Source organism: Belonocnema kinseyi, chromosome 2 (genome assembly GCF_010883055.1).
Source record: "Belonocnema kinseyi isolate 2016_QV_RU_SX_M_011 chromosome 2, B_treatae_v1, whole genome shotgun sequence".
Classification (NCBI taxonomy): Eukaryota; Metazoa; Arthropoda; class Insecta; order Hymenoptera; family Cynipidae; genus Belonocnema; species Belonocnema kinseyi.
The window spans coordinates 80,301,306-80,315,176 of record NC_046658.1 but is presented as its reverse complement, the minus strand read 5'-3'; the positions used below and the strand labels follow the sequence as shown (position 1 = coordinate 80,315,176).

General features: G+C 29.0%; 2 protein-coding genes across 3 annotated transcripts in view; one reads left to right on the top strand and one right to left on the bottom strand.

Annotated features, from left to right (window-relative positions):
• Positions 1-7,499, top strand: part of LOC117168184 — a 21,949-nt gene extending 14,450 nt beyond the window's left edge. Inside the window, exons 6-9 of one of the 2 annotated variants that reach the window (XM_033353639.1) lie at positions 2,153-2,222; positions 3,726-3,888; positions 4,063-4,296; positions 7,357-7,499. In XM_033353639.1, the coding sequence (XP_033209530.1) occupies positions 2,153-2,222; positions 3,726-3,888; positions 4,063-4,296; positions 7,357-7,384 (495 nt within the window). In that variant the 3' untranslated portion in view covers positions 7,385-7,499. Of the gene's footprint in view, positions 1-2,152; positions 2,223-3,725; positions 3,889-3,956; positions 4,297-7,356 lie in introns of those variants that run through there. The other variant, XM_033353640.1, reaches the window with a different exon arrangement.
• A 3,760-nt stretch (positions 7,500-11,259) lies between these two features.
• The window catches only part of LOC117167758 (carcinine transporter), a 27,187-nt gene continuing 24,575 nt past the window's right edge, over positions 11,260-13,871 (bottom strand). Inside the window, exons 10-11 of the mRNA XM_033352923.1 lie at positions 11,705-11,883; positions 11,260-11,617 (exon numbers count right to left, since the gene is read on the bottom strand). Of these exons, the coding sequence (XP_033208814.1) occupies positions 11,425-11,617; positions 11,705-11,883 (372 nt within the window). The 3' untranslated portion in view covers positions 11,260-11,424. The remainder of the gene's footprint in view (positions 11,618-11,704; positions 11,884-13,871) is intronic.

The window sequence follows — 13,871 nt, the reverse complement described above, 5'->3', positions numbered from 1 at the left end:
GGCTGAAATTTTACCGCGATTTCGCTGGAAGCGGGTGAAATTTTTCAGATTAGCACCCGCTCCCGGCGAAATCCTGCGGTTGTCCTTATGACAAATTTTTAAATAAATAAATATATATATATGGGGATAATCCGCTGCAGCTGTGTTTGCGTAAATACCGACAAAATAAAAAACTTCGGGATATACGTACAAACAATGCATATTTGTACTTTAAAAAATCCAAAGTAATTGCTAATTTTATAAACAAATACAAATATCTTAGCTATTTCACGTTCTTCACACCTAATTCCTATGATAAAAATAAGTAAAATGTAAAAATTTCATGTAAATACTTAATACAGATTTTCTTTAATTTTTAACAGCTCATTTCGTTTATTCTTTGTCAACAAATGATAATTTTTTATTTTATAAACAAATTCAAATCTTGATTGCTTCTCAAAAAGGATGCTTTTTAGGAAATTTTTTGCAAGTAACTCGTAAAAGGCCTCATGTATTAGGAGAATTTTTTAGGTGACAAAATGTGTTACATATTTAAATAAATTTAATAAAGAAATTATAAATTCATAGTAAAGATTGAAAGACCGTTACATCTAGAAGCACATCTTTACTTTAAGAATAATGAAATTACGGATTTTTTCAGTAAATGTATTAAATTTATAATTAATGCCATCAAAGAAACTAAGCCTGCCGATTGAAAATTGACGAAAGTTTGTATTTGTTTATAGAATTTATTTAATAAATAACAGATTATGTCACCTTATAAAGTCTCCTAATAAATCAGGTATTTTCCAGGTCACTGCGGCAGCCAATTGCGTAAAAAACTACATTCATTTGTTGAAAAGTAGTCAAGATATGAATTCGTATATGAAATTGTTTATAAAACGAAAAATTATTGTTCTTTGTAAAGATATTAAAAGAGAAGGATTTTTTCAAGTTATTTAGAGTTAATTCTGTTGAAGAAAAAAATTAAAACTGTCGAATGAAAATTGACTAAAAACCGTATTTGTTTATCAAATTTATTTAAATTAATAACAAATTATATCATCTGTTCGTAAAAAACAACATCGTTTTATTGACAAGTAGTCAAGTTGTGAATCTGTTTTAAAAAATGTTTATAAAATCGTACATATTATTTATTTTAAACACATTTTTTTCCATTTTTTGAATGCAACAAAGTGCGAAATCGCTAAGATATGCGTTTGTTTATTAAATTTGTTTATAACTTTAACAATTGCTTTAAAGTTTAAAAAAATGGCAACTAAGCATTTTTTTCATATATCCCAAACAAAAAATTGAAAAATGAGATCTCCAAGTATTTTTATTCATGAAGTGGTTCTTTAACTCGTTAGTTTGTTAATATAAAAATTAACACATATTTTTAAGTTGCAACCACCTGAGTGTTATTTATAAGGAGTGTCTGCATCGACATAATGATGTTTTACGTAAATATGAGTAGTTTCAAAATATGGGATCGTTATCATAAAATTTTTGTTATAAATATCATATTAATGTTAAATGCAAAATTAATAGGAAAAAAATTAAAAATCATTTCTCAGAATTCTCTTTGAATTTTTGTAAAAAAATGCTAACGAAAAAGCTGACGACCATTTTTCTGAAAAGCAAAAATTTCAATTATTTTAGAAGCATATGACAGGTATAGAAAAAAATCTAAAAATAAAACTTATTCCTTTCAAAGAGTTACTTTTTCATTGTTTAATATTTACACCAACGAATTTCGGTAAATATATTTTTTTCAAAACATGTGCTAGATATGGGGAAAAGTTCAACAGATCAAAAATTTTATTTGAAATATTCAAAAAACAGTGGAGAAATCAATTTCCAACTTTATAATATTTTTTCGCGGATTTCAGAAAAAAGAGAAATTAGAATAAATAGGGAAAAGTTAATTATTTTAATTATTTTGAAGAATAACGGATACTTAAAAATCTGCAAGTAAAAAAAATGCTGAGAAAGTTTTTGGTGTATCACTACTACTAATATAGGTATTGATTAATTTTTTTTAATCAACAAATTAAGATACTACGAATAATGCAACAGAAGATATCTTCTATTTTATTTTAACAGTGAAAACTACTCAATAGCCAGAAACAAACATTTTTCATTAATAATCGGATAATCTTTTTATTTTCAGATACTTGTGCGAGACTGCATCGCGGGACTTCTTGCTAATCTCTCGTTACGTGACTTTCAGGAGGTCGAAAGTAAGTACCAGACGACCCTGAAGTAGATAATGAACCTACAGTATATAATCAATATGTTAAAATATAAATGTATGTAAAATAAATAATTTAATTCATAGTTAGGACACTATTTGTGTTGACAAGTTAAAAAGAATGATTTTAGGTATATTTGTGCTTTTAATTATGATTATCTACTGTACGGTGGTCTCCCTTATAAACTGTTAACGTAGAAATAAACCAAAGCAACTATCAGTTTTTGCTGAAAATAGAATTCATTAAAAAACAAAAAAATAACTAGTAAGCGTTTAAAATTCCGAGCATATAGACAATAATTTTAATATTGTAATCTCAAGTAAGGCTTTAAACAATTCAATGTTTTAATTCTAAGCTTTCCACTTAGATAGGGAACGTCCATTAATTACGCAATAGTGATGTTGAACATGAAAGGAGTCCTAAATTTTGGTGTCCCCTCCTTCCAAAACACGTAGGATTAAAGTAATCAATTCTTTTCACCGTAAAGAAGATATCATGGGATACCCAAAGATGCGAAATATTTCTAGACATTTATATATTTTAAGGTTTTAAGGGATTGAAACGTATTTTAAGAGATATAAATGGGTTTTGATTTCACTAGTTTCAAAAGGATTTAAAAAGATTTCAAAAGATTCCAGATTATTTTTACGAATTTTAGAGGATTTTATACAAATTCAAAAGATTTAATGGCATTTCAAAAAGTGTCCTAATATTATAAAGGATTTTGCGAGATTAAAAAAAAGTTGTGGGATTTCAAATCTATTAAAAGGATTACATGTCGAAATAAAGTATGTTCAAGGATTTTTAGGGATATCAGGTATTTTTAATGAGATTTCGAAAATTTGAAGGGATTTACAGAGATTCCGAAAGATTTCAGGGGAAATCGATTAGCAGTGATCAAAAGTGTTCAAAATATTTAACACGCCTTTTCATATCCTCATTTTCCATCTCATCCCCTTCTCCAATTTCCCCTACTTCCCCTCGTATAATTTTCTTTACTTTCCTTACTTTTCCTCCCCTTATTTCCCGGCACTTCCCTACCCCAAATTTCCTCTCATTTCCCCTTCTTGAAAAAAGTATGATAGACGGATACCCGACCGAATCTATAAGGGCTTCTGCCCGGGGCTACGAAACCCTAAAAATTATAATGTTAGTGACCAAATTTTTCATTGCCATGTCAAAAATACAATTTTTCAATTTTAGAATGTGCGAATAGCAAGTATGTAGTAAAAAGGCTGATTATAAAACTTATTGTTAATATTTTTACTTATAACAAAATACTACAAAATTTTTGCTTTAAAACCCGGAAACTTTGTAAGAAATGCCGTGGACTTGCCCCCTCGCTCTAAATAAGGAATCGTAAGTTTTTTTGGACCCTACCTCCGGAAAAATCGTTACGTAATTAATGGACGCTTTCTTATTGAAAGTGAAAAAAAAACATTTTTTATTCAGCACTTCCAATTATGTAAAATAAAAAATAAATAATTTTAGGCGAGTTAAACCGAGCAATTTGCTGGTATCTAAGTTGCGACAGGTACTGGGAAGACACCAAGAGGCCGCAGCGTCATACTCCGTGGTATTTACTGATTACATTTTTGGTCCTATTGTCCGCAAGTGTATTCGGATGTTACTACATCGTATGGATAGTTTTCAAGTAAGTTTGCCGAATTTTTTTTTATATTACTAATTATCAGCAATTTTATTTCTAATCTGATTTTATAGAAGGAGTCGGTGTCATCATATTTTTATGTTGCTCATCAGTAGTCCAAAGATGTAGAAACTTCATTAGCATTGAGGAGTACATAGCTAATAAATTTTGATCGTTTAGCTCCGCAGAGGACTCGAGGATTGACAGAGAGGGTGGAATTCTGCAGTATAATCATAGTACCGATCTTACCACTTCACACTATCACGAATCAAATATACACGGCTCTGGAAGGTTGGACGACAGGAGGAAAGCAGAAATTATGGACGAATCATTAGCAGCTGCTGGCGAGGACATGCCAGACCATTACATATACGTTGCTTATCCACCTGAATTAAAACGTCGTTTATTGGAAAGGTACCAAAAAAAAGTACAAGACCATATAGGGGCAACTTCCCTACAGTGGATAACGCAACCTACAATAGATAATCATTAATTAACAGCACAAATAAAAAGAAATAGTTTTAATTTGGATTTATCAGAACGTATAGCGTTTTAACTTTCAATTAAATTAAAATAATAAATTATTTTACGTACATTAGTATTTTTAAATAATGATTATCCACTGTAGGGAAGTTTCTCCTATGATATAAATCGAGTGTTGTGCTTCCTTTAGTCAAGTTTTACGAGATCGAATTAAATGGAGTCAATTTATAAATTAAGAAATACAGAAGATGCGATATAATATATTTTCAAGTTATGCTAAGTATTGCACAGCTACAGAAAATAATTTAACGAAACTCAGGCCTGGGATTGCATGGAACCCATGGAGACCTGGCCTTCCCCACTTATTTTTCAGAAATATAATTTCCAAAGATTTCAAGGAATTTCAAAGATTCGCACAAGATTTACGGGGTTTGAGAGGATCTCCAATTATTTTAAAGGATTTACAGAGGTTTAAAATATTTAAAACTATTTTAACAGATTGTAAAGAACTCCAAAGGGTGGCAAATTTTTGATAGCATTTTCAAAGATTTTAAGGCTGATTTTATGAGATATTTTTAGAGACCTTTAGGAAATAAATTAATTAAAATTAAATTTCGAGCAATTTCATACATTTTAAGGGATTTTAAGGCATCTCAAGAAATTTCAGAAGATTTAATAAACGCTATTGAATTTTCAAGGATTTAGAAGATTTCGAGGAATTTCAAAGATTTCTAGGAATTTGAACGGGTTTTATTTAGAGAACTTTAATGACTAAGTTTCATTTGATTTACATTTCAGGGATGTCAAATGATTTTTACTTCTTTTACTGGGATTTCACGATTATATACATTTATACATTTTAATAATTTCTAAAGAAAGAGGCTTCCAAAGATTTCAAAAAATCATACAAACTTTACGGGATTTTATATGATCTACAATTATTTAAGAGAATTTACTAAATTTTATAAGATTTTAGGTTATTTTAACAGATTCTAAATAATTTCAAAAGGTTTCTAAAATTTCTAAATTTCAAAGAATTTTGTAGGATTTTCAAAGATTTTAAGCTCGAGTTTAAGATTTTTAAAGAAATAAATTAATTGAAATGAAATTGCGAGAAATTACTAGTAGTTCCAAAAATTTCAAGGAATTTTAAGGTATTTCAAGAAATTTCACAAGATACAATGAATTTTATCAGAACTTCAAGGATTTTAAAGATTTCGAGGCATTAAAAAGTTTTCTATGAATCTAGACGGGTTTTTCAGAGAACTTAAATGAATACATTTAATTTAATTTATATTCAAGTAATTTCAAATGATTCGTACTTATTTTATTGAATTTTTACACTAATATATTTATATATCTTTAAAGATTCCAAAGAATTTCAAGAGATTTAAAAAATTTCAAAGAATTTTGTAGCATTGCCAAAGATTTCAAGAAATTTTGTACGATTTACGGGATTTTATAGAATCTCCATATATTTCAAAAGATTTACAGAATCTTTAAAGATTTTAAGGGATTTTAAGGTACTTCCAGGAATTTCGCAAGATTTAAATAATTTTATTGATTCTCAAAAATTTCAAAGATTTCTAATCGTCGAAATGGTCTCTTTTAGAGAACTTTAATGATATATAGGAAGTTACATAAAATGAATGGACTTTAAATGACTTGACATGAATTAGACTTTAAATTGTTGTAAGATTCTAAATAATTTCAAGAGACTTAAAAAGTTTGAATGAATCTCAAAGAATTTTTTAGGATTCCCAAAGAGTTTAAGAGAGTTCAAAGAATTCCACAAGATTTAAGGTATTTTTTTGGACCCCCCAATTATTTCATAGGATTAACGGAATTAAAACTATTTAACAGATTCTAAAGAATTTTAAGATATTTTGAAAATTGCAAGGGATTTTAAAGGATTTTGTAGGATTTCCTATCATTTTAGGCTTGAACTTAAGGGATTTCCAGAAAACATTAAAAAATAAATGCAATGCAATAAAATTTCATGGAATTTGTAGCGAATCTAACAATCATAAGGTGTTTTAATATTTCCAACAAATATCACAAGATTTAAAGGATTTTATTGAATCTCGAAAGTTTTCAGGATGTTTCAAAGTATTTTAGAGACTTCAAGAATTTCAACGGATATCATAGAATTTTCTAGGGGGTTTTAAAGCTTTTTAGGAATCTAAAAGAACTTCAGAAGATTTAAAGGAATTGATAGGACCTCCAAGTATTTTAAAGATTTTAGAGATTTTTATCATTTTCAAGGGTTTCTAAAGAATTTTATGGAATTAATTAATTTTCAAGGGATTTTAAATGATATATAACTATTTAACAGATTTTAAAGAAATTCTAAACGGGTTTTTTGTGTGTAAATTTAATTTCTCCAGAATTTCTATTTTGATTAGGAGCCTACTTTTTGTATTTATTGCTTCAGTATTATTGTATTAATTAATTTAATAATAATTATCGCATAATAATCTTCTATATATAATTCTATATTATTTTACGTAATAAGTTACCCATAATCGCGAACCAATTTGAGTAAAATCTTTATAACCGTATACTGATTTTCCTATAATATGTTTTCGTAAGGCCAATTTGCAATTTTACATGGAAGTCGCTTTTATATTTTTTATTATATTTTTTTTATGCATACTCATATTTATAATTTCGATTTATATTTGTATTACTTAATTAATTTTTCAGTTTTATTTAATACTGAATATTATTATTAATAATATAATATCAATAATAATTAATAACAATATATTATCTGTCTATCTGCCTCTATATTATTTGTTTATCTGCAAACGAGACGGTTTTTGTACATATGACATTTTTAAATGGCCTCTCCTCCCCCTTCCGGTCAATAACTCAGTACCTACCCACTTATTTTCTTAACAATCTCATGCCCGCTTAAACTAGATTGACAAAATTTTCAAGATATCGTCTTATAACTGAGAGTGAAAAATGAATTTATACTTGTTTCAGCTGTTATAACAGGACCACTCGGCTGTGACGTTGTATAGCTGAAGAAGCGCCGGCAAGCGGACAATCGATCCCTTCAAAAATCGTCCGACGTTCTTCTATTCTTTATTTTGTACACTCACCATAAATAAATTCAATTCTCCCACGACATCACGAAGGCTCCAATGATTTCCACTTGTCTTTTGGAGAGGAACAGCCGCAGTGGATCGTGTGAACGGACGGGTTACGCAATTTCGTTACCGTAAAGTGACCGTCCCATTCACTGGGCCCGCTAGGACATGTTTTCACCATTTTTTTACATTTATTCTCAACTTAACATATACTCACGTGTTAAAAAATTGCAAATAAAATAAAGACCCCTAAATATGTAAAAATATAAAAGAAATGTTGAATTTTACGTGAAATATTCTGATAAAAAATATGCTCTAGCGCACCCAGTGGACGCAACGGTCACTATTATGGTCACTTTACGAACACGCGATTGCGTAATCTTTCGGTTTATGAGGTTCGCTAGGAAGAGCATCTACTAATTTTCGCCTAACAAATTGCCAGTTATTTCCCGGTTGTAGATAACAAATCTCCTCTTACTAGGAGCACGAATAATATGTATAATTTTATGTACTGTGATGTCTTATTATATTTAATCAAAATAATATTTTTGTAATTTATGCTGGCGCGTAAAAATGAATACAAGTAGATTCAGACAATTGCTTCAGACATCTCGGTACACGATGGTGGTCCTCTTCAGTTAATTATTCAATTGAATTTCAATATCTTAATTATATGCGCAGAGTTGGTTAACATGACAGTTTTTATTTCTATAACTTTATCTCCGGTTAATAATTTTTGGTATTCTAATCGGCAAATAATTCTTAGATTGAATTTTTTATATCTTTGGTATTAACGATTAATCAATAATAATAATAATTGAAGAGTAATTGCAAAAAAATATATAATCTTTTATTAGGACAGTTTAATTAGAATTCCATGTTTTTATAGTATAGTTCATATAAAACTCACTTTTTATTAAAATAAATAATATTTATAATTATTTTGTGTAATAACTCTTCAATAATTAATCAATAATCAATCGATAATACCAAAATAATTAGAAACTATATTCTATCTACATTTAAAAAAAATCTTTAATCTTTACAAGTTTTTAATTTATTTTTGAATCTTTTGAAGATTTTAAGTATCTCGTAAACTTACTCAATTTTTTTCTAAAATTTTTAATAAATCAAAACTTGAAAAATTGGCCTTTAAAATATTGTATATTCGTTTTTGAAATATTAGTAACAGATTTGAATTTTTTCCTTCGAGTGACTTTTACTCTCTTGAAACCTTCAAAAATTCTTGAAACTCTTAAATTTTGTTTCTCGATATTTAAAAATCCAGGTTTAAAATTTTTTTAAATCTTCTCAAATTTTTAACGGAGACGAATTTTACAGAAAGTATGATTTTTTCTCAAATTAGTCACTAAAATTAAAAATTTAGAACTCTCAAAGCTAAAAATTTGTTCACTTAAAATAAATAAAACTGAACTTCAGCTTAAAGTACTTAATCATCATTTTCAATACCCTCAATTGAAGAATGAACCATTTTTAACGTGGAAATCTGTAAATTGTTTAACTTTAAACGCATTCAGAATCGTCTTGTAAAATCAATTATTGTTCAATTTTTAATCAACGAAATACAGTTCAATTTTTAAAGCCATTAATAATTTTTATACTTACAGTTGATCAACTGAAAAGTTTATTAGTGTGTCTCAGAAACGCTTTTTTTCTTTAGAGGACAACGATCCCCCAATTTCATTCCAAATCCGGAAAAAGAAATTCCGTATTTTTTTTATTTTCTTTAATTTTAGATTTTAACATGTGCCGGTTTTAAGTTGAAGTTTCCCATGTAAAATGCATGGGGAAAAATCACTTTTTTGAGTTTTTGGAATAATTTTTTAAGGTTTGAAAAAATGTTACGGAAAAGTATGAGGGCCTATTGAGAATTATCCAACGAAGAATTTTATGTATCAGACATATGCGGTTGACACCTCTAACACACCCTCACGAGTACCTGTAAACTACCCTTAAAACTAAAACTGTCAATTCTTCATGAAATCGACCTTTTGAGCACTGTATTCTCGTATTTTTTTTAATTAAAATTATTACTATTGGTCTAGTGGCATATTTATTATCATTGGATAATTAATTATGAATTATTTAGAAAAATTTTATTTTGTTTACATTTTTTCTCGAAAATTGCACCCCCCCCCCCCCATTAAAATTATTACTATTATTCTAGTGGAATATTTAATAACATTGATTTATTAATTTGTAATTGTTTAAACAAATGTAATTTATTTGAATAATTTTTTTTTGGAAAATTCGTTTTTTCCCTAAAAATTATCACTCTTGGATTACTGGAATATTTATTAACATTAGTTCATTCATTTTCAATTATTTAAACAAGTGAAATTTGTTTGAATAATTTCATTTCGAATTTTTCTAAATAACAATTATTACTGTGAGTCTAGTCGTCTAGTGGAATATTTATCAGTAATAATTAATTACAGATTAATAATTAATTTATCAGTTATATTTCGGTGATATTTTTTATTTAAACAAAAATTAAAAAAAAGATAATCAAAAAATGCTGATAAATATTACACTGAAGAAATATTAATAATTTTTATTGAAAAATTGTTTGAACAAATTTCATTTCTTTAAACAGTTCAAAATCATTGAGCTAATGATAATAAATATTCCACTAGACAAATAGTAATAATTTTTAACGAAAAAAAGAACTTTAGAAAAGAATTGTTTAAACAAATTCCATTTGTTTCAATAATAAACTATTATTGAACGAATTTTAATCAATATTCCACTTGACTAATAGTAATAATTTTTAGGAGGGAAACGAATTTTCGAAAAAAAACATTATTTAAACAAATTATATTTGTTTAAATAATTGAAAATTAATTAACCAATGATGATAAATATTCCAGTTGACCAATATTAATAATTTTTAGTGCAAAAGGCGAGAGTATATTGTTCAAAAGGTTATGAAGAAATGACATTTTTTGTTTTAAGGTAGTTTTCAGGTACTCGTGGAGACGTGTTAGGGGTGTCAAACCCATATGTTTGATAGATGAAATTCTTCGTCAGTTAATTCTCTACAGGCCCACATACTTTCCCGTCACATTTTTTGAAACCCTAAAAAATTATTCTAAAAACTCAAAAAAGTGATTTTCCCCATGCATTTTACATGGGAAACTTCCAAGTTAAAACCGGCACCTGCTTAAATAAAAAATTCGGGAATTTCTTTTTTCGGATTTGGAATAAAATGGGGGGAGGGGGTCGTTGCCCTGTAGCATGCAAAAAAATTTGGCCATGGATTTTTGGACTACCCTAGTGTTTATGATGAAAAATTCTCAATTTGATGCGTTTTTAATTCTTAATTGTTTAAATCTTCAAAACTGCATTCTGGGATTCTCTTCATTGAGAATTTCCGCTTAAAAATGAAGATCTAAAACGACGAATTTTTTAAGTAAAAGATTTTAGAAGTATGCTTTGTAAAGTGAATGATTTTATAATTTAAAAAGTTAAAAATTGAACTTATTTTAAATTGCATTATATTATGTGGTATCAAATGTTGGATGTTTAACACGTGATTATATAGTTTTTTCTTCTAAAAATATGTAAAATGCCCAATCAAAAACTAGATTGGCAGTCAATACCCGGTTTTTATTGGTCTCAAAAAAATCCCTGTCAGATCTCAGTTTCCTGGTCTAGCGGCCACGGTGAAAATGTTTAGTATTTTTCATAAAGTTTAAAAAAATCCGCATAATTAGAAAAATTGCCTTAAAATTAATTTATCAAAATGAATAATCATTTGAAATGTTTTCAGATATCTTATGAAAATTTTCTTTATTCTCTTGAAACCTTTCAAAATTTACATTTCCTAAAACTTATTATGTAATTCTCGGTTATTTCTCAGTTTGCTCAGTCAGTAGATATCATGAGAAAGAAAGAAGCGAGAACATTTTTGTTTTGGTCCCATTTTAACACGGTTCTCCTAAAACCAATAAGTCATTTTCATCGCACCGTCCGAATCTTTTTGAGTTTCCATCATACTCGTCTGGCGAGCTAAACGCCGAACACCAGCTGATGGACGTTGTTCTTCCATTTTTGGCAATTCTGGAACTTCGTCCAGTTCCACAGCTTCACAGCCAGAGAGATCTTCGTATGAAGTAGTTGTTGATGGTGGTCTGGTAAAAAAATGAATCTCGTTTTAATTCTGCGGTATATTAAATAAATACGAGGAACCTAAAATTAAATAACTGTGGGAAAATTACCTGATTGGAGTGCAACGAAGACAGTCTGCACATGTCCAATCTTTTCCGAAAAGCTCTCCCTCTTCCACAGTTTGGGGCAGTCTGTGATGCAACGTTTCGGGTAACCTTAAGCCTGAGAGTCCACCGATAACTGAGACTGCACCCAAGATTACTAAGGGCAAAACTAAATTGTCCCTGCCCTGAAATAGAAAGAGTTATTTTGAAGTGATCGTTTTAGTCAATTTATTGAATGATTTCATACTAGCAGGTCTCGGACTTTTTTTTTCAAACTGTGCGTTTCCGTGTTGGAAGGCGAAAGATTGAGGAATGCAGAAATTGGGAGATAGAAAAAGATACCACTCCATAATATGAATTTGAATCTTTGTCTATCTCTTTTTCTATCTTCCGCGATTGAGCACTCTTATCATTTCCTATCCCTTAGAATTCTGGAAACCATCGAAAAGTTATGTAATTTATTAAAAAAATTAATTTGACGTTGATCACGCACTAGAAAGAGGGGATTGAAAAGGATAGACATAAATTTAGATTGACAAAGAGATATAAAAAAAATAGACGTTCATAGATGTATGATAAGATGAGTTAGGGAAGAGGATAGAAAAATATTGACGTGGATAAATAAAGGATAGGATGAGATAAAGAAGAGATAATTGAAAAAGATAGACGGGAATTTAAATTAAACGAGAGATAGAAAAGGATTGACAGAGAGATAAAAAGATATTGACGTGGGTAGATAAAAGATAGCATAAGATAGAAAAGGGGAATTGAAAAAGATAGACTTACATTTAGATTGACAGAAAGATAGTAAAATATTCACGTGGATGAATGATGAATAGAATGAGATAGAGAAGAGAGGATTGAAAAGAGAGACGTGACTTTAGATTAGGAAATACATAGAAAAAGATAGACGTTGATAGGCGGAGGATATCATGAAATAAATAAGAGGAGATTGAATAAAATAGGTGGGAATTTAGACTGATAAAGAGATATAATGGAATAGAATTTCTCTATCTCTTTCTATACTAAACATTGCAAATTTTTCAAAAACATAGGACCTCTTATGTTTTTGTTTCCAGCTTGTACTTCCAACTTTTACTTCTTTTTGAACATCAAAATTTCAAAAGGATTTCATGGGAGATGTACATCAATATGGTCCAAAAATCGCCCATTTTGAAAAGTGGAATGAGCTCGTGGAAGTTCTTGGTCCTTTTTGAAAAAAAAGGAAATCCCGAAAAAAGGGTAGTCCATTGAAATTTTGAAATCCTTCATTGGATTCAACGGTTATAATCTCTAAATATGTTCTTTCCGTGTTTATACTTTATTTGCAGCAATATTAGCCAAATTTGTAAGACAAAATAGTGTTGTTTAATTTGATAGAAAACAGATAATTTAGATACCATTTTTTTACATGATTTAATTTTGTTAATACCTTTACCATTAAATAAAAAATAAAGATAATAATTAAAATAATTGTGTAAAATACGGAAAACCTTAATTATTAGAATCAAAAGTAAATTATGTAAAAAAAATGTATCCAGCCTCCCGGGCGGACCGAAGGAACCGAATAGAGCCTCGACGAAGTACCCGTTAAGACCCCATTGGGTCCCCATTCGGTTTCTTTTTTAAAAAACTAAAAAAAAAACAGCAAGATCAACTTTTAAACTGTTGAAATTCGGATTCTGCGTTAAATTTTCTATTAGAAACTTACGGAGTAATCGCAATACTTTTTTCTGCAGCGTTAAAAATGAAAAAAAATGTCATTAACTTCTGCTGAAGGTGACTTCAAGCATATGCATAATAGTTTAAGCAGTATTTTGCGCGCGAAGTTTCAAAATAAAATTCTCTCTAACTTGCATCGCAGCGTTTTTGTCCGAGGTTTTCACTGCGTGGCGCTAGCATCCAGACAAAATTCTTAAAAGTTACCGTTGGGACGCTTATTAAGGGAATGTTATACTTAGAAAATTGTCGATTTTACCAGTTTTAGGTTCCGACGGATTTTTTTCTTTAATAATCAATATTTTGTCTTAAAAATTTTGGAAATGATAGCGACTATGCTAACGGACGTCCGCACACACTTTTTTTTGGTTTAATTCCAAAAAGTTTTAATTTAGCAAAATCTGATTAATTTGCATAGCGCTTAGGAATTAGTATCGATTTTACCAGTTTTAGG